Raw genomic sequence first — 27,734 nt, forward strand, 5'->3', positions numbered from 1 at the left:
AAGAACTTTCACTCCCAATGTATTTTTGTAATACCAGCTGTGGTTATTTCTAAACTTCTATTTTATTGGTTTCTCAATCAAAAATTTATTTTAAAAAATTTAGATGCTGGAAAAATGAAATAAAAACAGAAACACTTAGCAGATCAGGCAGCATCTCTGAAAAAAAACTATCCTGTTTCTCCTTCCATGGATTCTGCCTGACCTGCTGAGGGTTTCCAGCATTTTTTGTGATTAGTTCCTCAAAAGAGGTACAAGACACTGCAGATGCTGGGATCTGGAGCAACAAACAATCTGCTGGAGGAACTCAGCAGGTCAGGCAGCATCTGTAAGAGGAAAGGAATTGTCGGCATATTGGGTGAAAAACCCTGCATCAGGACTGAGAGTGGAGAGGGGAGATAGCTGGTATAGCAAGTCCATAGCTCACTGAAAGTGGCCGCCCAAGTAGATAGGGTGGTAAAGAAGGCATGCTTACCTTCATCGGTCAGGGCATTGAGTATAAGAGTCAGGAAGTCACGTTGCAGCTGTACAAAACTTTGGTTAGGTTGCACTTGGTGTTTAGTGTACAATTCTGGTCACCCCATTACAGGAAAGATGTGGAGGCTTTGGAGAGGGTGCAGAAGGGGTTCACCAGAATACTGCCTGAGTTAGAGGGCCTGAGCTATAAGGAAAGGTTGGACAAACTTGGATTGTTTTCTCTGGAACGGTGGAGGCTGAGTGGAGACCTGACAGAAGTTTGTAAGATTATATTTAAGGTGGACAGTCAGAATCTGTTTCCCAGGGTAGAAATGTCAAGTACTAGAGGACATGCATGGAAGGTGGGAGGGGGAAAGTTTATAGGATTAAGATCTCTTTATTAGTCACATGTACATCGAAACACACAGTGAAGTGCATCTTTTTTTGCGTACAGTGTTCTGGGGGCAGCCCGCAACTGTCGCCACGCCTCTGGCGCCAACATAGCATGTCGTGCGGGGATGTGCGGGGCAGGTTTTTATTTACAGAGAGTGGTGGGCGCCTGGAACGGGCTGTCAGGGGGGAGTGGTGGAAGCAGATGCGACAGTGGCGTTGAAGAGGCTGTCAGGGAACGTGGATCATGTGCAGGCAGAAGGGATTCACTTTAAATTCTGCATCGTGTTCGGCGCAGACATCGTGGACCGAAGGGCCTGTTCTGCGTCTCCTTTCTAGGGATGATTCATTGCATCTGGCGCGGTTTTTGCACGGTTTTGATGTGCAGGTTTGAAACCCGCACACAAGTTAGCGCCACTGTCTGGTGTGGGACTGGCTGTTCTGGAACAGGGAAGTGACGACAGGCGGGTTGGGGCAGTGAGTGGGAGTCTTGTCTCTGCGGCTCTGCCAAGGACAGCATCGGGACAGACTAGCAAGACTGCGGTATCCCGACCCCTGTTCCTTTCCCCCACTACCTGCGCTCTGAAGATGACCCTTCGGACCCTGGCGGCGAGGAGAGGCATCCGGGAGGTTTTCCTACCCCGGGCTGACACCCCTGCTCCGCTGGGCTGCAGCCGGGCGCACGGTCGGTGGACCGGCTCTGGTTTAGCGTGCGGTGCGCCGTGTCCCCAGCGGCTGCCCGGCCGCCGGACCGCTGCAGTCCCGGAGCAACCGTGGGCTCCCTACTCGGACAGCGCGGCGCACAGCCGGAGTTACCTGTGGTCCTTGTACAACGAGACCAAGAAAGGTAAGAGACCCCCCCCCCCCCTCCGATTGACCCGGGGACACCGCCACTCGCTCCCCGCCGAAGGTAAGAAGGTACAGCGGGAGACCACTCGGCCCGTCGTGGCTGAGTCTGTACTCTTGAGCCTTTACCCCAAATTTTGCCCCCCCCCCCCCGAGCATTCTGGTTCAATACTGGCCTCTGTCTGTAAGGAGTTTGTACGTTCTCCCCGTGTCTGCGTGGGTTTCCTCCGGATGCTCCGGTTTCCTCCCACATTCCAAAGACATACCGGTTAGGAAGTTGTGGACATGCTATGTTGGTGCCGGAAGTGTGGCGACACATGCGGGCTGGCCCCAGAACACTCTACAGAAAAGATGCATTTCACTGTGTGTTTCGATGTACGTGTGACTAAGAAAGATATTTTACCCTATCTTAAAACTCCCACAACCTGTTCAGCAAACTTGGGAGTCCCTGACGAGTAAACATCCTGTTTAAAGTCGCGCCTTCCCTTTGACGTTCATTCCATTGGAATCTGAATCCTTTGCCCCAATAACAACCCCAGTCTGCCCCAGAAATTCATCGCCACTAACCGTGCATTCCCAGAGGTTCAGATTGGTATTGGTTTATTATTGTCACTTGTACTGAGGTACAATGAAAAGCTTGTTTACAAACCCATCATATGGGTCAATTCATTACACGGTGCAGTTACATTGAGTTAGTACAGAGTGCATTGATGTAGTACATGTAAAAACAATAACAGTACAGAGTAAAGTGTCACAGCTACAGAGAAAGTGCAGTGCAGTAAGGTGCAAGGTCACAACAAGGTAGCTCATGATGTCATAGTCCATCTCATTGTATAAGGGAACCGTTCAATAGTCTTATCACAGTGGGGTAGAAGCTGTCCTTAAGTCTGGTGGTACGTGCCCTCAGGCTCCTGTATCTTCTGCCTGATGGGAGAGAAGAGAGAATGACCCGGGTGGGTGGGTTCTTTGATTATTGCTGGCTGCTTCACCAAGGCAGTGAGAAGTAAAGACAGAGTCCACGAAGGGGAGGCTCGTGTGTGTGCAGAGAATCGTAGAGTTATGCAGCAGGCCCTTTGGTCCAACTCATACATGCTGACCAAGGTGCCTACCTGAGCTCGTCCCATTTGCCTGCATTTGGTCCATATCCTTCCAAACCTTCCCTATCCATGCACCTGTCCAAATGTCTTTTAAACATTATAATTGTACTCGCCTCTGCCACTTACTCTGGCAGCTCGTTCCACACACCCACCACCGCCACAGTGTGGAAAAAGTTGCCCCTTGGGTCCTTTTTAAATCTTTCCCCTCCCACCTTAAACCTGTGTCCTCTAGTTTTAGCCTCCCCTACACTGGGAAAAAGACCATTACCATCCACCTTATCTATGCCCCCCACGATTTTATATACTGTACCTCTATAAGGCCACCTAACAGCCTCCTTAATATATATGTGTGTGTGTGAGATATGTATGTATATGCGCGTATGAGAGAGAACTTGTGTGTGCAAGTTGGCCCCATGCTAGTGCCCACCAATGGCTGGTCTGAAGATATCTTGGTCCCCCTTGTCACTCTCTCTGTGAATGTTGAGTCAATGCATAGGGAGCACACTGAAATCCCAGGTAAATGGTAGAAGGAGTGCGCCACCTCCCAGGTTACCCACTCACCCCCTTGGTCAGGCACTTCCACCCCATCTGTGGAAAATCTGTCGTTCTCAAGTTGACCTTGTCAATCATCTTTGAGCCCATTGGACTGAGTGGATCATTCTTTGGTAGTCATCTCTCCACAGAGTATAGTTGATGCTCCAAGGTTTTTTTTTACTTTTTCAAAAAGAAATTGGGGAGAAAAAGCACACCCCATTAGGCAGCTTTGCAGTATTTTTCTTTCTTGGTAATCGTTTTTTTATTGTCACATGTACCGATATGCAGCAAAAAGTTTTTGTTTGCATGCCATTCAGACAGATCATTCCATACGTAAGTACATAAAGGTAGCACAAAAGGGGAAAAAAACCAATGCAGAATATAATGTTACAGTTACGGAGAAAGTGCAGTGCAAGGTAGTCAAATAAGGTGCAAGGGCCAGGACGAGGTAGATTGAGAGATCAAGAGTTCATCTTTATTATATAAGAGGTCTGTTCAAGAGTCTGATAACTGGGGTAGAAGCTGTCCTTGAGCCTGGTGGTACATGTTCCCAGGCTTTTGTATCTTCTGCCCGATGGAAGGGGGGAGACGAGAGAATGAGGTGGGTGGGGTCCTTGATTATGTTGGCTGCTTTCCCGAGGCAGCGTGAAGTGTAGACGGAGTCAATGGACGGGAGGCTGTTTTTTGTGATAGAATGGGCTGTCTTCACAACTCTTTGGTGTTGGGCAGAGCAGTTGCCGTACCAAACAGTGATGCATCTGGACAGGATCCTTTCTATGGTTTTTAATAAGGTTGCAGTAAAATGCCAATAACCTGGCACCTTCTGTGTTCTGCCAAACTAGCAGATTTTCCAGGTTATTGGATATTACTTTGACTCGCTTTTAATTTTTTTTAAGATGTTACGCAGTAGGATAATAAATCTTCCAGTCAACCAGGTGAGTTTAAAAGAAGCGTGGGAAAAGGGCTTCAGTGAGATTAAAGGAAGTTCAGGAAACGGAACCAGGTGAGCCAGATGCTGAACCATGGGGATTTCCGAAAATATCAGGTGGTGGATTATTGCAGTTTCACTGTAATCAAGTTGCATGGAAAGTAAACTTCTGTTTTGTGGATGGTTGTTTTGTAACCATCATCATCCTCTGAGCCATTTGTGCTGATGAAAACGTAACACTGCCTTGACTTTCTTACCTACCCCTGAAATTCATCCTTGCTCAGTGGTTCTAAATGCACTACACAGTAACAATGACACATTCCAGTCTGCTGCAGAAGTTCGATTCCATTGAAAAGTCAATGCAACAGAATTTCAGAACTGGAATTCTCTGTTACACAGCATGATTACTGCACAGAATGTGGAGGAGTTCTTTATCTCCCTCCATGAATAGAGCTAGTTGTATGAGCTGGGAATAATTCATCATTAATTTTCCTGTATTTTCTCTCACTTCCTTGTAATGTAGATAGGAGGCCATTTGGCCTATCGAGACTGTGCCAGCTCAGTGTGATCCTATTTTCCCATTCATTTCTCAGTAATTCAAACTATTTCACTCACTGGAAACAAAAATGTAAAACGGCAATACCCAGCTGCTCACCAGAACTCTGGTAACTTTCTTAAATCGCTGGTGATTCCAGGACAAAGTCAACATATTCCTGGGTGTGCTTTTCCAGCAGGATGTTTACAATCTTAATGATTTGTCTAGATCTTTCTGTGGCAGTTTTAGAGTGACTGGGATTAAATATTTGTAGAGGACGGTCATCATCTTTAAAACTCTAATGCAGTAGAGTTGGTCCTCTACCCAGGAGCTCATGTGACAGATGACTTTCCATTTATAGAGAGGATGTCAACATGAAATTCAAGGTACTTGATCCTTGGAGCTGCTGATCTCAGATCAGGTTTCCCATTGAGCAATGTATCTCTTTCAAGGCTTTGCCTGTAGTTCTTCTTCACTGTGCTGCTAAGAAAGTTCTATTTTTAATCTGGGATTAATGGATTAACCCTGGGCGAAAAAAAAAAGCATGGGTCAAAATGCAACTGTTGCCGTCTTTTGCTGATAAGATATCTTTATTAGTCACATGTACATACAAACACACAGTGAAATGCATCTTTTGCGTAGTGTGTTCTGGGGGCAGCTCGCATGTGTCACCATGCTTGTAGGCATGCTATGTTGGCGCCACACTCCGGCGCCAACACAGCATGCCCGCAACTTCCTAACCCGTACGTCTTTGGAATGTGGGAGGAAACCGGGGGAAACCCACGCAGACACGGGGAGAACGTACAAACCCCTTACAGACAGCGGCTGGAATTGAACCCGGGTCTCTGGCGCTGTAACAGCGTTACGCTAACCGCTGCACTGCCGTGCTGGATTGTGGTTGAGAGTGCTCCAGATTCTGCAAGGGTAGGATTTGTATTGTGTTGTGTGTTGTTGCTGGGCCTCGTTCATGTATATGTACTCAACAATAAGTGTGATATAAAGAAGCAGAAAGGTGTTTAGTTAATAGAAGTATATTTTCAATACAAATAATTAGATGCATAGAAATAAGCCATTCAGCTGGTCCACTTGTGTTTATGCTGCACACGGGCTTCCTCCTGCTCTTCCCCCCCACTCCCCTCATTTATTCGATCACAGGGCATGGATATTGCCGACTAGGCCTGCACTTATTGCCATCTCTCTGAAGTGAATGCCAAATAGGGCAGTCTGGATTTGCACTTCGGCCAGACCAGGTAACCATGGCAGACTTCTTTCCTGGTAGGGCATTAGTGAACCAGGTGTACTTTTACAATAGTCCTATAATTCCATGTTTGCTGACTCGTGGTCTGTAGATTCCAGATTAAATCAACTCCTCAATGCTTATCTTGCTCTTGTGTTTCTCTAGCTCCCCTTCAATTCATGTTTTCTCTTTTTCCCTGGCCGCTTGTGTTACAGGTTGAAATTCAGTTCCTGAAGGCTGGTTCACCTTTCACTGACATCACATTTGATCCGTCCCTCAACAACTTACATAGCTGCCATAACTTAGCAAGGCACTTCGAAAGATAATTAGGAAGGAAAAATTAATGTTCGGACCTGTAAAAGGACTTTGGAATTGGTAGCCAAAGGTCTGTCAAAGAGTCGGGTTTTAATTCCATATTCAATGTGACGTTAGAAGGAGACCATTTTGGCTCATTGAGTCCATGCCAGCTCTCGGAGAGAGCCCACTAATTTTAGCCCGCCATTTTACCCCACTAATTTTGCCTGTAGCCTATTCTCCCACATTTGTATCAACTCAGTCAGGATCTCAGCTATCCAAGTCCATAGCACCAGCTCTCTGAATGTGGCCGCACAAATTGATAGGGTGATAAAGAAGGCGTATGGCATGCTTGCCTTTATTAGTCGGGGCATTGAGTTCAAGAGTCGGGAGGTTGAGCTGCAGCTTTATGAAAATCTGGTGAGGCCACATCTGGAGTATTGCATTCAATTCTGGTTGCCCCATTATAGGAAGGACGTGGAGGAGATACTACCTTGGAAAATTACGATGAACATGTTACATTTGGAGCTTAATTGGAATCCATTGTATCTCAATTCCATTCATCCACCATCTTGCCAAATTTTTAATTTGAAATGGGATTATTTGCGGAGTTTAAGTGTTTATTGAGAACCCTGTGTGGTAACTAACTTGTATTCGCACTTTCACAGATCTGAGCTTCCCAGGAAGATCCAATTACCTTAATCCAGATGGGATATTTGCCAACAATGAGGTTTGCCTCTCGGATATTGAGATCTATGGCTTTGACTACGACTATACTCTAGCTTTTTACTCCAGCAACTTGCATACTTTGATCTTCAACGCTGCACGAGAAATCCTCATTGAGCAGCATAAAGTGAGTACCTATTTCTTGGGCACATCCTTTCACATATAGTTAGAATCAGTTTGGGTATCCTTAACCTAGTCCTAAACCAGAAGGATCAGGTTAAAATCCAGGCTGATGCTCTGAGTGCAGCATCGAGGGAGTACGGCTCTGTCAGAGGTGCTGTCTTTTGGATGAGTCCAGACTCCACCTGCAGTTGTAGGTAACTGCATAGGATAGCATGCCTCTATTTTAAAGAAAATCAAGGGATTCTCTCCATTATCCTGGCTATGATTTATTCCTGAACAAAGTCCAAACCAAATGATTAGGTCATACGATCCACTTTGCTACATCGCAGTGACTTCACTTCTGAAATGCTTCATTAGTTGCAAAGGGCGTTGTGAGATTCTACGGATATTGAAGGTGCTACCAGGCTGCAAGTTTTTAATGTAATAGTCTTAACCGTCGAACCACAAACCGAATCAGTTTTTCTTATTTATCAGGATGATTTTTTATTTGCTAGACATTTTTATGTTAAATTACACTTTAGTATCACAACAGTTCAAAACTATAGTTATAGTCTTGAACTGTTGTGATACTAAAGTGTAATTGCAGCCAGAATCTGATCTGACACCAGGGGTTAGCTGTATCAGAAAATTGTTCTCTGGAGCTAGGTTGCAGCTAGGCAATGGATTTGCAAACTTCATTTCTTCATAGGGCGAACTGCATTTCTTGCCCAAGAAATGGGTGCCTGGCTGTTACTAATGTGAGTGTGGAGGTGGGACTTTGGCTGGCCCCTGGTCACCTTGTGCTGACCTGTTACAGTTTTATCCTGCATCCACGTGGGTGCATCGTGCACCCACTTTGAGTCAAGTTGAGTTTAGTGTCATTGGTGCAAGTACAGTGAGGTACAGGAACAATGAAAAACTTGCTCGCAACAGCGTTTGTAGGCACCTAGGTTCAGACAACACAAATTATACCACACAATGTAAGCAGATACCAATTGTGAGGTCCCCTTTGGAATCATTACATCCATATGGGCAGTATGTGCACCCTCTTGCCTATTCTGCCCTTGTATGGACCCTGCTTTTGGTCTTCCAGGAGCGCCCTCGAGGGCAATTTTTGTGGAGCAAAAGCACTCAGGATCTTCCTCCTCCAACTCCCACGTCCTCATCCCTCAGGGCTGCGCCTTCCTACCAGCTTGGTGAGGACAGAGGTTTCGCTCCTGTCTTCCACAGCCGGTGAGCAGTTACATGTGTGCAGCATAGGTATGGCATTCATGGGCTCAGCAGCTGCATTCAAATAGGAGTTCAGAGCTTAGGAAGAAAACCTCTTGCCCTTGCCAGTAAAGCCTTTAAATTTCCCAAACATTTCTTCTATTAACACTAAAATACAACATTATCAGAAACCCATACAGCCTTTGTTCGAAGTACAACTTGGAATCAAATCTTTCACAGGAGCTGGAGAGGCAGATGATCCATTGATCTTCTGTGTGATCTGTCCTCATGGCTTGTACTTTCCTTCACTTTAGAACGGCTGCTGTTAAACCATTCTTGTTGGCAAAAACAGCACAGTAACCTTCTGCCCATTATCCCCCACCTTACCTAGTTCCTCCTATCACCTACCAGCCCCTGTCTCGCCCCTCCCTCTCACTTCTATGTACTGGCTACCATCGCTCTACTCTCTTGGTCCTGATACAGGGTCTCGACCATAGACGTCAACCATCCCTTTGCCTCTACAGATGCTGCTCGACCCACTGAGTTCCTCCAGCAGTTTGTGTTTTTTTTTGTTCCAGATTCCAGCATTTGCTTGCATCTCCAGTAACTTTCCTCTCTCACTTTCCCATGGTTTGTTGCCAAAGGCCTGTCTGGTGTTTGCTCTTTCCCCACAGTCTTTAGTTTCCCTGGACACAGGCTTCAGGAGGCTGGCATGACCGTCCACTATCCACACATGTGCTGTGGTTGGAACAATCCCTCCACAAACCATGTTCCCACACAGCCCTGTAGCTGTGACACTTTACTCTGTATTCTGTTATTGTTTTTACACTGTAATACCGCAGCGCACTCTGTACTACCTCAATGCACTGTGTAATGAGTTGACCTGTACGATCGGTATGCAAGACAAGTTTTTCACTGTACCTCGGTACAAGTGACAATAATAAACCAAAACCAAGCCTCCCTGTCTCCAGATGTTACTCAATTGCCCGTCACAAAAGAATTCTTGCCCTTTTTTTAACTTCAGATGTCATTAGTTCATTCTCTGTGTCACCTTGGACGAGGGGAATTATGTAACACTGTCCTGCTATTGTATGGAATCCAGTTTATAATAATAATATTATCTGGTTTTGTTACATAGCCTTTGATTCACATGTTGTCTGTTTAAGGAACTTGGGTGTAAGCTTCAACCTAAACCAACTTTTGGGCTTGGGAAACAAAAGATAGCTACTTGCTTCAGAACCTTGACTGGCCCACGTCCCAAGACTTCAATCTAAAGACAGTGAAGCCTTTGTTCTCTAAATTAAGAACCAACGAGAAGTGGTGTTTGTTGAGTTTCTCCACAGAGCATGCAGACGCTATTCGGAGCACTTTGTTTTAAGATATCTTTATTAGTCACGTATATCGAAAGACACAGTGAAATGCATCTTTTGCATCGAGTGTTCTAGGGGCAGCCCGCAAGTGTCGCCATGCTTCCGGCGCCAACATGGCATGCCCACAACTTCCTAACCCGTACGTCTTTGGAATGTGGGAGGAAACCGGAGCACCCGGAGGAAACCCACGCAGACATGGGGAGAACGTACAAACTCCTTACAGACAGCGGCAGGAATTGAACCCGGGTCACTGGCGCTGTAATAGCGTTATGCTAACTACTACACTACCTTGCCTGCCCCGTGTAGATTGGATATCTTTCTTATGGGTTGGTTTCACCCAACATTCTTTTAGCCCTTTCTATGTTCATGGGATGTGGGCTCTGTTTATGGTCCATCCCAAGTCCTTCCATGATGAAAAACTGTCTTGAGCCATTCATAGCAGTACAGCTCTATGGTTTTCTGGATCTTTTCAGAGGGCAGTCAAGGGTGAACCATATAGGTAAGGTCCTGAGGGTCATAATAGGCTAGGCTGGGTAAGGAGGGCAGATTTTGTTCTCCACAGTAGAACAAACAAAAAAACTGCAGATGCTGAAATGAAAACAGAAATGCTGCAGGCACCCTAGCAGGTGTGGCAGTATCTGCGGAGAGAGCAACAGAGCTAATGTTTTGGGTCAGTGACTTTTCATCAGAATTGGAAAAGTGAGAAAACTAGTTCCAGAGAAGTGGCGGGAACAAAGGCTTGGGGACAATTCGGAACAAAGGCTGCAACAGGGTGGAGACCGAGGTTGTCCAGATGACACCACTCCTTTCAGTGGCATTTAAGAGAGGGAGGTGAACACTTGTTAATTCTTGCTTAGATGGCACCAAACGAAGTTGTGTCACGAGGACAACTTTGGTGTCCATGCTCCCAAAAGTTGGGCCAAAAGGCTTGTTCCATGTTGTTTATCTCTATGAATCTATATGTGTTGGATCTGGGTGGGAATGAGGAAAATTTCAAGTCCTCTGGGGTTGAGCTGGGCTGGGCTAGATGACTCAGTGTTTTGTAGTGCGGTGCTGAGTACTCTGTCACCAGCCAGGCACAGGACACGCTGGGGTTACGGTCTGCTCTCGGTTCAAGCCTTTCTGGGGGGGGGGGGGGGGGGGGAAAGATGCTGTTGAAAGAGGCAGAGAGATCCATCGAAGTGTGACTTGAGCTCGGGAGGCCCTTGGGACAAAGAGCCAGCGAGTTGACCGGTAAAGGGGAGGGGAAAGGAAGGAAGGCACTGAAGAGCTTCTTATGGAAAAGGTTTTAAAATTAGGACAGGCATGGGTGCCCTTTAATGCTGGTAGATTGGCAGGTGCTGCATGCCTGGGTTGGGCTTCCTGTTCAGCAGGCTCCTTAAAACTGTTATTGTTACAGCAACAGTTGGGTTGAGTATGGAAAAAAAAATAAGTGCATGGGCTGGGGTCAGGTTTGCTTTGGCCTGATCCAATTATGTTTTGAATTTTATACGCAAACATAGCGCTGTGCTGACTTGCTTTGGCACCCGTCAAAGAGTGCATCAGTTAGAAAATTTGCACCCTTGTTTTCAAAGCACTCCATAGTCTCACCCCTCCTCTACCTCTGTAATATCTTCACACTATGATTCTCTAAGATATCGGTGCTCATAGAGTCATAGAGCAATACAGCATGGATACAGGCCCTTCGGCCCAACCAGTCCATGCTGACCACCCAGCTAGTCTCAATTTCCTGCGTTCGGCCCATATCCCTCCAGGCCCCTCCATGTACCTATCCGAGTGCTTCTTAAATGATACTATTGTACTTGCCTCAACCACTTCCTCTGGCAGCTCATTCCATATACTCACCACCCTTGGCATGGAAAAGTTCCCCTCATGTCCCTTTTAAATCTTTCCCCTCTCGCCCTAAATCTATGCCCCCTAGTTTTGGACACCCCTACCCTGGGGAAAAGACTGTTACCATCCACCTTATCTGTGCCTCTCATAATTTTAAACACTTCTATAAGGTCGCCCCTCATTCTCCTACGTTCCAAGGAATAAAGACCTATCCTAGCCAACCTCTCCCCATAACTCAGGCCCTCTAGTCCTGGCAACATCCTCGTAAATCTTCTCTGCGCTCTTTCCAGTTCAACCACACCTTTCCTACAACAGGCTGACCAAAACCATACACAGTACTCCAAGTGCTCCTCCAGCTCTTGCCTCTTGATCATCCCTCAGTTTAACCACTCCACGACTGGGGGGCTATAGCCAAGGTCCTAAGCTCAGGAATTCCCACCTTAAATCTCCCAAGGTGTTCTTTAAATCCTGCCTCTTTGACCAAACTTCTGATCTCCTCTGATTTTGTGCATCTTGATGTTAGATATTAGCTCCGTTGTCAAAAAGTGATTAAATTTTGAGTCAAACTCATAAGTTGGTGAAAGGTGAGGTAGGAAGGGTGTGTTAGTTCGAGCTCCAAGTTCTGTGCCTCTCTGCTCTGTCGGTTGCCGGTTTTCCCCTGCCTCGTGAAGGCTCCCGCGGTTCACTGGGTCACGTCGCCACCCTGTTGATGTGGCATCATTTCACAACGGTTAAGTTAGGAGCTCTTACACAGCTTCATCCCCCTATATTTAAAAGGGCAAGGATTGATTTGATTAAAGTTTCCAAGATCCTAGGGTGGATAAAGAGAAGCCATTTCTGTTGGTTGGCCATCCAGGAGTACAAGATAAATGCCTGGACACTTGTCCCCAGTAAATGAATGTGAGCTTACTGGAAAAGGAACACACCAGGTTCAGCAGTGAGGTGTCAATGCCATCAATCCTATGAGAGCTTAGTAATTCAGGATAGGGATGAGGAGCTAGTTGTTTATCCAGAGGGTATTGAATCTCTGAAATACTCTACCTGAGGGGCTCAGTGGCTGAGTATATTAAAGGCAAGGAGTGACAGTTTTTTTCAGAGTCTGGGTTTAGAGCAGTAAAGTAGGACTGAGGTAAAAGATTAGCCATGATCTCATTGAATGGTGAAGGAGGCATAAGGGGCTAACTGGCCTACTAGCTGATCTTATAGAGGTGTATAAAATCATGAGGGGCATAGACAGGGTGAATGCACTCGGTCTTTTTCCCAGGGTTGGGGAATCAAGAACCAGGGGGCATAGGTTTACGGTGAGAGGGGAAAGACTTAATAGGAACTTGAGGGGCAACTTTTTTACACAGAGGGTGGGTGGTATGTATATAGAATGAGCTGCCAGAGGAGATGATTGAGGCAGGTACATTAACAACTTTTAAAAGACAATTGGACAGGTATGTGGTTAGGAAAGGCTTGGAAGGATATGGGCCAGACGCAGGCAAGTGGGACTAGCTTGGATGGGCATCTTGGTTGGCATGGACCAGTTGGGCCGAAGGGCCTGTTTCCCTGCTGTATGGCTCTATTTCTTAAGTAGCACTTTTAGCACTACTTCAGTTTGCACTGCAATCTTTGTACCATTCTTATGCTCGTCGTTGTATATATTGTTACATTATTACTGTGTGTGCTATTTACCCTGTGAGCTTCATGCAAGCAAGGAATTTTATTCTATGGCAATAAACTAACCTGAATTTTCTTAGGCACTTGAGCATGATTTGCTTTCACTCCAATTCTTTGGGCTCATCAGTCACTTCAGAGTGCAGTGTGGGACTCGCAGACTTTGCCACAGGTGGGGTAGGTGGTGCTTGACTGGGTAGTTTGGGAGATGGGTGGCACAGGTAGCGATGCTGCCTCGCATCTCCAGTGACCCAGGTTCAATCCTGACCTCCACACTTTCTCTGTGTGGAGTTTGTACATTTTCCCTGTGACCGCAGGTGCTCTTGTTTCTTCCCATACCCCAAGACGTGCTGGTTGTTGTGGCTAATCACCTGCTTTAAATTACCTCTGCCACAGGTGGATAGGAGGAGAATTGGGGGAGAGTTGATGGCCACTCTCACACGTGATGAACCTCTGGAATTCTTAGCCCCAGAGTGTTGTGGAGGTGAGCTCATTACAAGTATATAAAGTAGAGATAGATAACCGTTTGAAAGATCGAGAGCTGTGGGGACCTGGCTAAGAAAAGGCCAGGGGTAGATCAGCCGTGATATTGGATGGCGGAGCAGGCTCGAGGGGCCAAGTGACCTACTCCTGCTCCTATTTTCTTGTCAACATGAGTGGGAATAGGTCACAGGGAAATAAGTGTGGGTATGGGATTGCTCTGAGAGCCAGCATGGTCTCAATGGGTTGAATGGCCTCCTATTATCATTAAAAGAAAAATCTTCAAGAGATATGATGGTGCACTCTTTCTGTTCTTTGTGTGCTCTTGCTGCATTGACGTAGTTCTGGTAGCACCAATTCTTCTCCGTGGATTGTCACCTTGTTGTGGTAGAGGAGTTTGTGTGGTCCTGGGATCCCGAGAGTGATGCCGTCTGGGGCTATGCTCCTGGTAGGGTCACCCATGGCCGTAAGGTCAATGGTGAGGTCCCTGACAAAGAACAATCCAACCAAGACCTCAATGGTGGAACAGGCGGACGAAGTTATTTCAAAGTCAATGGCTGTGAAGGCGGATGAAGGCTGCAACAAATCCATCAGCTCCAATCGTCGTGGTTTCCATGCCATTGGAATCAGTTGGTTGATTTGTGAAGTATCGTGGGCTTTTTGTAGTGCAACATCAAGTACACGTTAAACAAATACACGCACAGGCGTCTTCCCTCTGTGGGCTACTTCTCAAGTTTTTCGGTGATCGGGGGAGGGTGACGGGAGCAGGCAATGTGATGGCTGGAAGCTCCTGAGTCAAGAACCGGCATGAAAGAATTGGACTCATTAGCCACTTGAGAGCCCATAAATAGATCAAAGGAACGAAGACCGTTATCCTCGACCTTGGGGATAGCCATGACAACGACAGCACCAAGCACATTACAGGCTGTCTCTGGGTTACGAATGCCCAAGTTGTGGACACCCCTACATGCGAATGTTATTGAGTTCAAAAGTCTGACGTATGTTCGTTCCTTGGAAGGACAGAACTAGTTTCCTCTCTCTTTCCAGTTCTGGTAATTGTTCTTTCCAATCAGTCTTGTGTGCTCTAGATGCCATTCCTTACAATACTGTGGAGGTATGGTTACCATATTTTTGTGTATATTCCGACTTGCGGTCAAAATCAACTTAAAAGATGTCTGTAAAAATGGAACCCATTCATTACCCGGGGACAGTCTGTATATCATTGCATCAGCTTGTTGTACTCTGTCTCCCAAATTCAGTTACTGTGGCTTCAATGGAGTGGGTTTCAGGTGCAGAGTGTGGTGTACTACTGTGATTATATTAGCACTTTCTAGGCAACAGTTGAAGAATTAGAGAGCTCTCTCAGGCTTGGTTGGGAAGCACCTCAACACACGAGGGGTGATAACACCTAGAACTCTTCCATTACCAGCAATCGGTTGTTCGTTTGAAATCTGAAATTAATCAAGTTTTCAAGACACAAGAGACTGCAGGTACAGGTGTTTCGGAAACCAATTCCAGCACGTGCAGCCTCTTGAATCTCGAAGATTTATACTGAATTCCTATCACTTCATCCAGATGAAGGGTCTCGACCAGAAACGTCGACTGTCCATTTCCCTCCACAGGTGCTCCCTGACCCGCTGAGTTCCTCCAGCTTCTTGATCAAGATTTCATTAGGTATGGTGCAAAGGCAAGTATACAGAATGAATGATTGACCATGATCTCTTAGAGTGGCTGAGCAGGCTTGGGGGACTGAATGACCTGCTGCTGTTTCTAGGTTACTGCTCTGTTATTGTTGATTTCATCTGATCTGGTGTGTGTACAAGGAACAACACAGTGACTATTGACTGGCTCGCTCTAGCACAGACAGGCAAGGACCGAACTGAGAAGTGGGTATGATATTGTTGGAAAGTTGCTGGGCAAGTCTCCAGGTCCTGGGGCTTTATACAGTATCTGTGAGATTAGTTCTGTTCCCACCACAGCTAAAAGAGACTTCAAGTTCAAGGTTATTGTCATGGGCAGACATACCCAGGGTATAAGTGCCATGAAAATTAGCTCTTTGCAGCAGCAGCACAGTATGTTACAAACATAAATTACATAAACTTAAATTAACACAAATTATTCATAACTTGCACGACACAAAAATAAACGTAACGTAGTGCAAGGTGAGGGAAATATACATAGAACAGTACAGCTCAGAACAGGCCTTTCGGCCCACAATGTTGTGCTGACATAGCTAATCCCTCCTACTTACAGAATGTCCATATCCCTCCATTTTCCTCTCATTCATGTGCCCATCCAAGCCCCTGTTAAAAGCTCCCAATGAATCTGCCTCCACCACCCTATCAGGCAACGCATTCCAGGCATCCACCATTCTCTCAGTAAAAAACGTACCCCTCACGTCTGTTCTGTATCTACCCCCTCTCACCTTAAAAGCATGCCCTCTGGTATTGGATCGTTCTGGTGTCGATATAGTCCGAGGTAGAATTACAAGTGTGTTCAAGAACCTAATGGCAGGGGGGAAGAAGCTGTTGTTGAACCTTGAGGTGTGGGTCTTCAGGCTCCTGTACCTCCTGCCTGATGGCAGCATCGAGAAGGGGGCATGGCCTGGATGGTGGGGGTCCCTGATGATGGATGTCACCTTCCTGAGATATCACCCATTGTAGATGTCCTCAATGCATAATGTCAGCAATGCTTGCTATAATACTAGATTGTTTGAAAACCTGGTAAATACAAACGTATAAAGTGTAAAATGGTAGACTTGACACAGTGCTTAGTCAGTGCACTGAGGACAAATTTCTACCTCCTATCTGTTCATCTAGACAACTCCTTAGTTTTAAACACTGTTGCACCACCCCTTAACCTTTCATGCTTATAAACCTTGTCAATGTAAACTGTTCTCAGTTTAACGCCATGTATTATTCATGATCTGCACTGCATCCACTGCCAAAGCCAACATATCTTCCCTGAAGCATGGTGTCTGGAACTGAATATAATTCTGACCTAAATTGCAGCACTCTCCTGCTCTACTTTCTTAATGTATGAGGAGCGTTCAATGTCTCTGGGCCTGTACTCTTTGTTCAGCAGGATGAGGGGATCTCATTTTAAACAAGTAAATACTGAAAGGCCTGGGCAGAGTGGATGTGGAGAGGATGTTCCATTGGTAGGAGAGTCTAGGATCTGGGGGGCACAGCCTCAGAATAAAGGGACGCCTCTTTAAAACTGAGATGAGGAGGAACTTCTTCAGCCAGAGGGTGGTGAATCTGTGGAGTTCCTTGCCACAGATTGTTGTGGAGGGCAAGTCATTGGGTGTATTTAAGGAAGAGATTGACAGGTTCTTGATTGGTAAGGGGATTAATGGCTATGGGGAGAATGGGGCTGGAAAAAACAATCAGCCATGATTGATTGGACTAATTCAGCTCCTATATCTTATGGTTTATCTGAGATGATCTATATACACCATATAATTTCACGTTATTGGAGTCCACTGAATAAATGGGCCAACGTGTGCGGCAACTACATCTCCAGCTTGTCGCCCACCTTGTTCCCTGGGCTGGACTTAACTTTTGTTTCCTCCAGGACTCACTGCTGGTGGAGCTGGAATGGACCTCAGCTGAAGGAGCTCAGGGTCAAGTCCACAGGCTGCCCTGAAGGCCTTTTTACCAACACCTCTTGTCATAGGCCATTGGTCTGCTTTTAAATGTCTCCACTGACTAGAGATTTAAAGCAGTTTCACAGAACTTAAAAGATTGAGAAATTTAATAATCTTAACACCTGTAAGTGGTAAATTGGTTTATTATTGTCATGTATTGAGGCACGGTGAAAAACTTTGTATGCCATCCTCATCATTTCATCACAGCAGTGCATTGAGGTTGTACAAGGGGATTTTAGAAATTAATTCAAAGAGGGAAAAAACTGGTTTACCCTGTTGGATTAGCTTTTTAATCCAAATTTTGATTGAGCCTAAACTACACACACCAACCATCCTCAGTGTAAAGTTGAGGGGTCAGATGTGAAGTGCATCTGGTTCCCTCTGCTCAGTACGTTTGTGCTTCGCACCCACGCTATGCACTAAGTCCAGCGGCAGATTGCGGGCACAGTTGTGTCAGGACCTGGACTCCAACTCGTTTTTGACTTGCCTGTTGCAATGATGAGTGAGTGACCTCTGAGCACCTCACTAGCAGTTCGTTATTGAATTGTTGGCAAAAGATTAACCTTCAAGTCGATGGGTGCACAAGGGATGATAAATGGAGTGCTGCTGTGCAGGTTAAAGTCCACCTGAATCCAAAATTATTACCTATGGAGAGCTGGTGTTAAGGTGGGATGTAATTTTATTTTTAACTTGGCTACGTGATGAGATAAGATTTCTGGGTCATATTTGCAGACAAAATCCACTATTTAGTGCTTTGTGCTTTTGTAATAATCTAGAAAGGTGAGCAGGTTATCTGCTAAAGGTGCCAAAGCATCAATGTTTAATGTTAAAAACATTGAACAAACTTTAACTTAGTTATCGGTAGTGTAGTGGTTAGCGGAACACTATTACAGCGCCAGCGACCCGGGTTCAATTCCAGCCACTGTCTGTAAGGAGTTTGTACGTTGTCCCCGTGTCTGCGTGGGTTTCCTCCGGGTGCTCTGGTTTCCTCCCACATTCCAAAAGACGTATGGGTTAGGAAATTGTGGACATGCTATGTTGGCGCCGGAAGCGTGGCGACACTTGCGGGCAGCTCCCAGAACACTCTACGCAGAAGATCCATTTCACTGTGTGTTTTGATGTACATGTGACTAATAAAGATATCTTGTCTTATTTGTGTAGCTTAGAAACCTTAAGAGGTAGTTGGGACTGATTGGAAGTGGCACCACTAGTAAATACCATAAGATATAGGAGCAGAATTAGGCCATTCGGCCCATTGAGTCTGCTCTGCCATTCAATCATGGCTGATTTATTTTTAACCCCATTCTTCCACCTTCTCCCCATAACCCTTAACTCCCCCTCCCCCTTACCAATCAAGAACCTATCAATCTTTGCCTAAAATACACCCGATGATTTGGCCTCCACCACCCTCTGTGGCAACGAATTCCACAGATTCACCACCCTCTGGCTGAAGAAATTCCTCCTCATCTCAGTTTTAAGGGACGTCCCTTTATTCTGAGGCTGTGCCCTCAGAATAGCTTCTTGTGTTTACAAAACTTCATACAACAGTGAACATAATTAAAGCTCCCCAAAGGCATTTAGAATTCAAGATTTTAATGCTGTACATTGGCACAGCAGTGAACTTTGCAGTGAAATAGAAATCTCAGTTCTTTTTCCCTTTTACAGCTGTTCTAAAAGGAGAGGAGCTGAAATACTGCTTTAAGGGAAGGAATAAATCCAATGAAATGGTAATGTGATTGTTGTGTTACTGTGCTCATCTAGGTTTGAACACGACCATGTGTTTGAGCATTTGAATTTGGTGTTTAAGGAAAAGTTTGCCCTCAAGTGCATTACTGTCAATGAAATTCCTTTGAATTGTCACTGCTGTAACGTGTGAAGCAAGCAACCAATTTGCACATTGCAAGCTCCTTCCTTGCCCTTGTATTTCACCTTCTCTCCTCTCCCTGTGTGGAATTACTGTGCGAGGGAAAAAGAACTGAGACTAGTATCCATGAAAATCAAATACAAAAAAAATACTGCAGATGCTGGAAACCTGCACCAAAAAAACAAAGTGCTGGAAAAACTCAGCAGGTCAGGTGGCAACTATGGAAAGAGAAACGGTCAATGTTGTCAGAATGAAGGGTCACAAAAAGGTAGGGTCTGGAGTTGCGTACAGGCCAGACCAGGTGAGATGGAGGTAAGTTAAATGGATGGAGCCAGAGTAGAAGATCAGCTGTGACCTTAACGAATCTTGTGAATGCTGCTTATATGATGCTATGTGCCTGTGATGCTGCTGCAAGTAAGTTTTTCATTGCACCTGTGCACACATGTACTTGTGCATGTGACAATAAACTCAACTGTGACTTTGAATGGTGGAATAGTTTCGAAGGGCTGGATGGCCTACTCCTGTTACTAAAGTTCTGCTGGGATTTGAACCTGAACAGTCCACTCCCCCCTGCTAGTCCAGTAACCTAACTTTTGTTGCCACACCTTTGGTAGTGATCAGTCACTGTGTTTCAATCTCCACAGTATTCATGGATGTGTCTGCCCTGCAAGTACTGGCTGTCAGACAAGGAGCCAGACAATTGGCAAGGGAGCTGGTGGTGAGGTTGAGCTGGGTTTCGTCAGTGTGCATAGAATTATAATGGCACAGAAGGAGACCATTCGATCCATCAGCCCATTCTGTCCCTTTTTGTCGAGCAATCCCAGTGTTGTGTTCTATCTGATGTAATGGAATTGTCTCTGTTGTGCCTAGTATCCAGAAGACCTGAGGAGCTATGATTACAATCCGAACTTTGTGATACGTGGACTTCATTATGATGTGCAAAAGGTTAGTGATTTAACTGTTTACTTGCAACCATGTTGTGCCATCCTCTCTACACTTGTGTCCCCTGCACCATCTCCCTATGTGATAAGACTATTGAATGGTTCCCTTATATGATGAGATGGACTCTGACCTCACAATCTACCTTGTTGTGACCTTGCACCTTATTGTCTGCCTGCACTGCACTTCCTCTGTGGCTGTGACACTTTACTCTGTACTGTTATTGTTTTGACCTGTACTAACTCAATGTACTCTGTACTAACTCAGTGTAACTGCACTGTGCAATGAATTGACCTGTACGATCGGTATGCAAGACAGGTTTTTCACTGTACCTCGGTACAAGTGACGATAATAAACCAATACCCACACCCCTAAAGCCACTCAGCACTCCAAAGACGCTGATTCCCATCAGGCTGCGTATCCATGAAGTCCAATAACATTCTGGTACTCTACCAATAGGAGTATAACGATTTAGCACAGACCAGGATATTCAGCAGCTGAGGCATCAGGGTTGGCTTCCTCCTGTTTTCATTCCAAGCCTGTGTGGAATAATCAGGAGCAGGGCAAGTGGTCCACTGCTCCGCCAACTCCCGATGAACGAGGGACGATTTTTGTTTTGCGTTGCTCACCGGATGTGAGCGTTGCTGACAAGGTCGACATTTATTATCCGTCTCCAAGTGTCCTGGAACTGAGGGGGCATTAAAAGAAAAATCTCCTGCATTGGATGGTGTGGTATGTAGGCCAGAGCAGGTGAAGTTGGCAGAATTCCAACCCTGAAGGACATTAGTGAACTTGATGGGTTTTTACAACACCCAGTGGGTTCATGGTTGTTGTCACTGGGACTATCTTTTATGTATAAATTCCACATTTTATTTACTTGAATTTAAACTCCACAGTTGCTGTCAAGTTCCAGTCTTTAGATCAATGATCCAGACCTCTTGCTGGTTCAGTAACTGAACCACTATGCTATTGTAGCACAAGCTGCTGTGTTCCAGACCGCCAGTGGACCCTACTCCCAACATGGCTGCCACATCCACTAGGCTGAACTGTCTATCATGGAGTACAGTGGCTTCCACCTTGTTAATGCTGTTGGTTGTGGGGCTGAAATTTATCCACCAGTGTAAATGATCGAATATAGAAGTAATCAGTAACCATTGCTACTTGCCACATATATAAAGGAACAACTTTAATAAGTGTCATGACTCAATCAGCGGGCATGTTGCTGTGAAAGGGAACTTTGGCTGATCAACTCTGCACTTATTCTTGCAACACTATTATTTTTCTCCGTCCCAGTGGATGAGCTTTAAAACCTTTTTATAGTCTGCCCAATGGATTTGTCGCCGCCGTTCTATTTACTGTCAGTGACGTTGTGCAGCTAAGCTTCTCACCAGGTTTCTCCCGCTCCTTGCACGTGATTCAAGGATAAGAATAGCTTGGCGGAACGAGCCGCCGTGAGTGGGCGGATACAGAGAGAGGCTGCCTGAAGAGTGTAAACCAGGAGCTGATCTTGGGAGAAGGGTTCGGCTGTATAGGACGGATAAGAGAAACTTCTTCACTTGGAGTTGTAATTCGTGGGAATTTTATGCCGCAGGGAGCTGTGGACATTCAGGCTTCCTTGCGAGCGGTTCACACCCACTCCCGTACCCTGCTCTTTCCTCTGCCCACCCCTCTGTACTTGCTCTCCTCAACCACCCCTCCATATCTCCCCTCCTGACCCAATGCTTCATATCTCCCCTCAGCCCACCTCTCCATACTCTACCCTCCTCACCGACACCTCTGGATCCCCCTTTGGCTCATCCCCCTCCAGCCAGTGACCCCTCCGTGTCTCCCATCCAATCCCTGCCCACTCTTCTGTATCTCCCACCCCCAATGCCACAATCTTGGTACTAAATAATTACCCGTGTAGTTCAGAGTGGCAGTGTGATTCTTTCAACATGCACATCAAGATAAGGGTAGCTTTTGGGATATTAAATGAATCAAGAGATCAGGGCACTGAGATAGCCATCTTATCTATAATGTTACGGACTCAGTGAAAGTCCCTTTAAGATAGAGAGTGTGTGTGTATTTGTGTGTGTGGCGTGCTTACGTCAATAGAAGATAAAGGACGTAATGACGTTGTTGAAGTTAGAAGAAGAAGGAGAGAGAGAGAGAGAGAAGGGAGAGAGACACCAGCCTGCTAGTTTTCTCTATCGATGGATGAGAAACTATAACTGTGTCTGCCACTGAAATCCATGTATGGAAGTTGGAAGTAATCCGGTGGAGTTCACTTTGTTGCTGACCTGTAGAAGGAAACAGGTATTTGTGTGTGGACGACCACGATTCGGATGCTTTTCGGGGTGAGGAAGTCACTACCGAGTAAACACTGAAGTGTCGCCTGGGTTCCATCATGGAACGTTTGGATTTTGTATTTACTCTCTCTGTTTCTCTACATCTACGTCTTATCTTCAGACAACGGTGGTTGTTGAAGAAGCCCTTGCTCATGTTTCACCTTATGGCTTGCGGAACTGAACTTTAAGAACCATTCCTGAACTGGGAGTTTTGGACTTTGTCACACACACACACGAAGAGTTTAGTTTTGGGGTTAACGTTCAAGGTTTAACATCTTTGAATTCTAACATACTAACATTTTTACTTTTATTTTACGTATTATCATAAGTAGTGATTAATAAAATAGTTTTTAACACTGAATCATGCTCAGTGTGTTTCTTTTGTTGCTGGTTCGTGACAATAATCTTACTGAATGGTGTGGGAGGTGTAAGAGGCCAAACAACTGACTTGTGCTTCTGTTTCTTACATTCTTGTGTTCTTTCTACTTTTGCTTTAGGGAATTGTGATGAAGATTGATGCCTTTCACTACATGCAGTTGGGAACCGTATACAGGTGCTATTTTACAGAATGATTATCTTGCTCAGTCTCTCTCCCCAGGCGTGTCTGTGAGTGGAATTTTGTGAATATAAATATTAAATCCAAGCTAGGTTCTATTGCGACATTAATAAATCTATCTAAAATTAGATAGAGTATCTTGATTTCGTTGGGCTAATTAAGATTCTGGCAAATGTGGAATAGTGGGACACTTTGTGACGGTGATGCAAGGTGCCTTAAGTAGTTTGTTAATCTGTCCTTGTGCAGTAGCGTAGTGGTCAAGACTGACTGTAGAGGGTTACACTAGTGATCAGGATCCTGAATTCAAATCAACGTGAATTAGGACAATGAAGAATGGACAGTAGGTAGTGCCCTTGCCAACACTATCCATGTTCCCTAAGCAAGTGAACAGCTGAATGATGTTTGTGCATAGCTCTTTAACCAGGTATCAGTCTTACTTAAATGGAAGCACTGTTGCTTCTAAATCGGGCAATGGTGGATTCTAGTTCCGCTCCTGAGATTAGGGTTGGCATTCCCGATCAGTATTGAGGGTGTACTTACTGGCAGAAGTGCTTTTGCCTTCCTGTATAACACATTGTTTGAATTATAGCGAGGAACTCCAGTAATCGTGCTACAGCTACAGTGTTCATTGTCTTAGTTTCATCTGAAGGCACAGAGTTAGCCTAGTGCCAATCTTTATAGAATCCTGGAGACTTACAGCAGAGAAAACGATTCGGCCCATTGAAACAGAAGATAGGAGCAAGAGTAGGACTTCAGGCCTGCTCCACTACTCAATAGGATCATGGCTGATAATCCACTTCAGTACCCTGTTCCTGTCATGGAGTCGTACACCATGGAAACAGGCCCCTCTGGTCCAGGCCCACCAAAGCTCGTCCCATTTGCCAGTGCTTGGCCCATAAACCTTTCCTATCCGTGTACCTGTCCAAGTGTCTTTTAAATGTTGTTTTTGTACCTGCCCCACAAGATCACAAGACAAGGGAGCAGAAGCAGGCCATTCGGCCCATCGAGTCTGCTCCAAGGGAAAGGGGAGAAAACGAAATGGGGAATGGAGGGGGGAAACAAAAAACTTTCTCTGGCAACTCGTTCCATATACCCACTATCCTCTGCATGAAGAAGTTGCCCCTCAAGTGGCTTTTAAATCTCTCTCACATTAAACCTATATCCTCTAGTTTTAGATTCCCTTTCCCTGAGAAAAAAAGACTGGGTGCCACCTCCCTGTCTCCCGTGATTCCTGTGGTATTAAGAAATAAATCCACCTCCTTCTTGAATATATTTAATGATGTAGCCGCCACTGTTTCAGTGGTAGAGAATTCCGCAGATTTACCCCCCTCTGGGTGAAGAAATCCCTCCATGGCAAGGACATCCTTCCTCGGATAAGGAGTCCAAAGCTGTGAAAATGGCTCACACAAGGGGACATAATTTTAAGGTGATTGGAAGAAGGTATAGGGTGGGTGCATGGAACGCACTGCCAGCAGAGGTTGTGAGGGCGGATACATTAGGGACACTTAAGAGACACTTAGATAGACACATGAATGATAGAAAAATGGAGGGCCATGTGGGAGGGAAGGGTTAGATCGATCTTAGAGCAGGATAAAATGTTGGCACAACATTGTGGGCCGAAGGGCCTGTACCGTGCTGTAATGTTCTAAGTTCTGTTCTAAATGGACATTGGTTGTGAGGCTGTGACCTCTTGGTTTTGGACTCACCAGTCATTGGAAACACCATTCCTGTATCTGATCCTGTTATAGATTTCTGAGAACCCCTCCAGTACTCCGGTGAATATCTGCCAACCAACCCAATCTCTCGTACATCAGTCTTGCCTCCCGGACATCAGTCTAGTAAGCCTCCATTGCATTCCCTCTGTGGCAAGAACACCTTTCCTCGGATAAGGAGTCCAAAACTGCGCGCGATGCTCCAGATGGGGTCTCACCAAGGTTCTTTCCTCAAATCCTCGTTCAGTGAAGGCCAATATACCATTTGCCTTCCTAAGTGCTTGCTGCACCTGAACCTTGCTTTCAGTCACTGGTGTAAAGGCACTTACAGGACCCGTTGCACCTTACAGGACCCAGTCTACCACCATTATCTGTGGTCTCACAGCTCCAGAGACCCAGGTTCAATCCTGACCTTGTGTGCTGTCATTGAACATAGAACACTACAGCACAGTAGCCCACTTCAGCCCACGACGTTGTGCCGACATTTTATCCTGCTCTAAGATCTATCTAACCCTTCCCTTCCACATAGCCCCTTATTTTTCTATCATTCATGTGTCTATCTAAGAGTCTCTTAAATGTCCCTAATGTATCTATTCCCACAACCTCTGCAGGCAGTGCGTTCCACACACCCACCACTCTGTGTAAAAAAAAAACATACCCCTGACATCCCCCTTATACCTTCCTCCAATCACCCTAAAATTATGTCCCCTCATGTTAGCCATTGTCGCACTGGGAAAAAGTCTCTGACTGTCCACTCGATCTATGCCCCTTATCATCTTGTGCACCTCTATCAAGTCACCTCTCATCCTCCTCCTCTCCAAAGAGAAAAGCCCTAACTCGCTCAACCTATCCTCATAAGACACACTCTCCAATCCGGGCAACATCCTGGTAAATCTCCTCTGCACCTTCTCTAAAGCTTGTACATCCTTTCTATAATGAGGTGACCAGAACAGAACACAGTACTCCAAGTGTGATCTGACCAGAGTTCTGTAGAGCTGCAACATCACCTCGCGGCCCTTGAACTCAATCCCCCGACTAATGAAGGCAAACAATTTATACGCTTTCTTAACAACCCTATTGACCTGCGTACAACCTTGAGGGATCTATGCATGTGGACCCCAAGGTTCCTCCACACTGCTAAGAGTCCTGCCGTTAACCTTGTATTCTGCTTTCAAATTCGCTCTCCTGAAGTGTATCACTTCACACTTGTCTGGGTTGAACTATGGTCATTGAAGGTGACTGGTTGAATCTGGAAGGTGGCCCAAGTGGAATTGGTGGAAATGTGGGGAGAATAAAACTGATTAGGGAAAAAAACAAAAAAAGTGGTGCTACATAGTCGACAGAGACTTGTTGGGTTGTGGGGAGGTTTCGCCTGATGTACCTCTAGTGTTACTTGCTTGTTTTCTTTTAAAATCCTGAGATTAGGTGCCCTGTAGTGCTTTATGTAAGGAAGTGGCAGATTTTCGCTATTGCTTGGCTAGGTGGTAATCTGGGGAAATAGTCACACAGCAAGGAAACAGGCCCTTCGGCCCAACTCATCCATGTTGACTGTGTTGCCCAGTGAGCTAGTCCCATCTGCCCGCATTTGGCCCAAATGTTGTCTCATTACGGACCTTGCCTGCCAATGACATGTGGGTAAGATTTGACAGTGAGGGGGCCGTCTTCGCTGCCAAACTACCAGCTACCCCCTCTGCCCTGGTCAAGTCATAGATGTTCCAACCTAATTGTGCTTTCATTTTATCTACAGGGGATTAAGACCCATTCCAGATGAGCAAGTGATCGAAATGTATGAAGGGACACATGTTCCTTTGGAACATATGAGTGATTTCTACGGCAAGGTAAATATGTTGAAGTATCTTGCTGCTGATGTGGGTGGTACAACAGTGCTTGGGCAGGGTGATTAGAAATAGCTGAACACCAGATGTGTTCAGTTGGGTCCTCTCCAGGTTATGCCACGGTTCCGTTCCTGAGACACAAGAGACTGCAGATGCTGGAATCTGGAGCAAAACACAGACTGCTAGAGGAGCTCAGCGGGTCAGGCAGCATCTGTGGAGGGAAATGGACAGTCAACGTTCCAGGTCGAGACTGTCTGGACTGAAAGATAGAGGGGAGAGAGCCAGTATAAAAAGATGAGGGGAAGGGGTGGAGCAAGAGCTGGCAAGTGATAGGTGGATCCAGGTGAGGAAGGGTGATGGGTAGATAGAGGAGGGGAGAGTCACAGGATCTCCACTCTCCCCTTCTCGATCTGTCTATCGCCCATCTCACCTGGATCCAACTATTGCTTGCTAGTTTTTGCTCCATGTTTGTTTGTATGTATGGTCTATACATAAGTTGGTTGTCTGTAACCAGGAGACGACCTCTGCAAGGGAAGAGGCCATTTGGCCCATTATTTACATCCCAGCTTTCCCTAGTTTTGATTTCCTGATTGTGTACCCAATGGGAAAGGCTCCATATAGTGAAGAAGGTTAACATTCTTCTTTCCTGGGGTGCCTCACTCTTCTGGGACCTCCTCTTCAGTAACCTGATTCTGCAGGCAGCACGACTGATTCCTCTAGGTCAGATTGCCCAGATTCCAAATCTGTGGTGCCAATAGGTTCTTTGTGTGAACCTTTTAAAATTTAAAGTTTGCTTAGATGTGTTGCTTAATGCAAGCAGTGTTCTTTGAATGACTTCAAATCCTTTTATTTAACCAGAGTTCGCATGGATTTGCAATGAAGCAGTTTATGGATATATTCTCGCTGCCAGAGTTAACGCTGCTTTCTTGTGTCAATGATTATTTTATCAAGCAGAATATTGACTTTGAGCCAGTTTATGTTTACAAGGATGTTAAGGTAAGATTTAATAATGCCTTCCCTTTCACTTCTCTAGCACGCCATTATAGTCTCGTATTTTTCATATTTCCTCGTGATGTAAGAGGCCATTCAGCCCATCAAAGGTGAGCTGAATGGCCTCTTACATCATAATGAAATGCTGCCTCTCCAAACAATGGCATCA

The 27,734-nt window shown here is 45.6% G+C and overlaps 1 protein-coding gene across 1 annotated transcript in view; it reads left to right on the forward strand.

Moving 5' to 3' along the window:
* The first annotated feature begins 1,057 nt into the window (after positions 1-1,057).
* nt5dc3 (5'-nucleotidase domain containing 3) overlaps positions 1,058-27,734 on the forward strand; it is a 47,653-nt gene continuing 20,976 nt past the window's right edge. The window contains exons 1-6 of the mRNA XM_052030380.1: positions 1,058-1,690; positions 6,983-7,167; positions 20,077-20,151; positions 22,970-23,025; positions 26,488-26,578; positions 27,434-27,571. Of these exons, the coding sequence (XP_051886340.1) occupies positions 1,432-1,690; positions 6,983-7,167; positions 20,077-20,151; positions 22,970-23,025; positions 26,488-26,578; positions 27,434-27,571 (804 nt within the window). The 5' untranslated portion in view covers positions 1,058-1,431. The remainder of the gene's footprint in view (positions 1,691-6,982; positions 7,168-20,076; positions 20,152-22,969; positions 23,026-26,487; positions 26,579-27,433; positions 27,572-27,734) is intronic.

This window comes from Pristis pectinata, chromosome 15 (genome assembly GCF_009764475.1).
Source record: "Pristis pectinata isolate sPriPec2 chromosome 15, sPriPec2.1.pri, whole genome shotgun sequence".
In the NCBI taxonomy this organism is placed as follows: Eukaryota; Metazoa; Chordata; class Chondrichthyes; order Rhinopristiformes; family Pristidae; genus Pristis; species Pristis pectinata.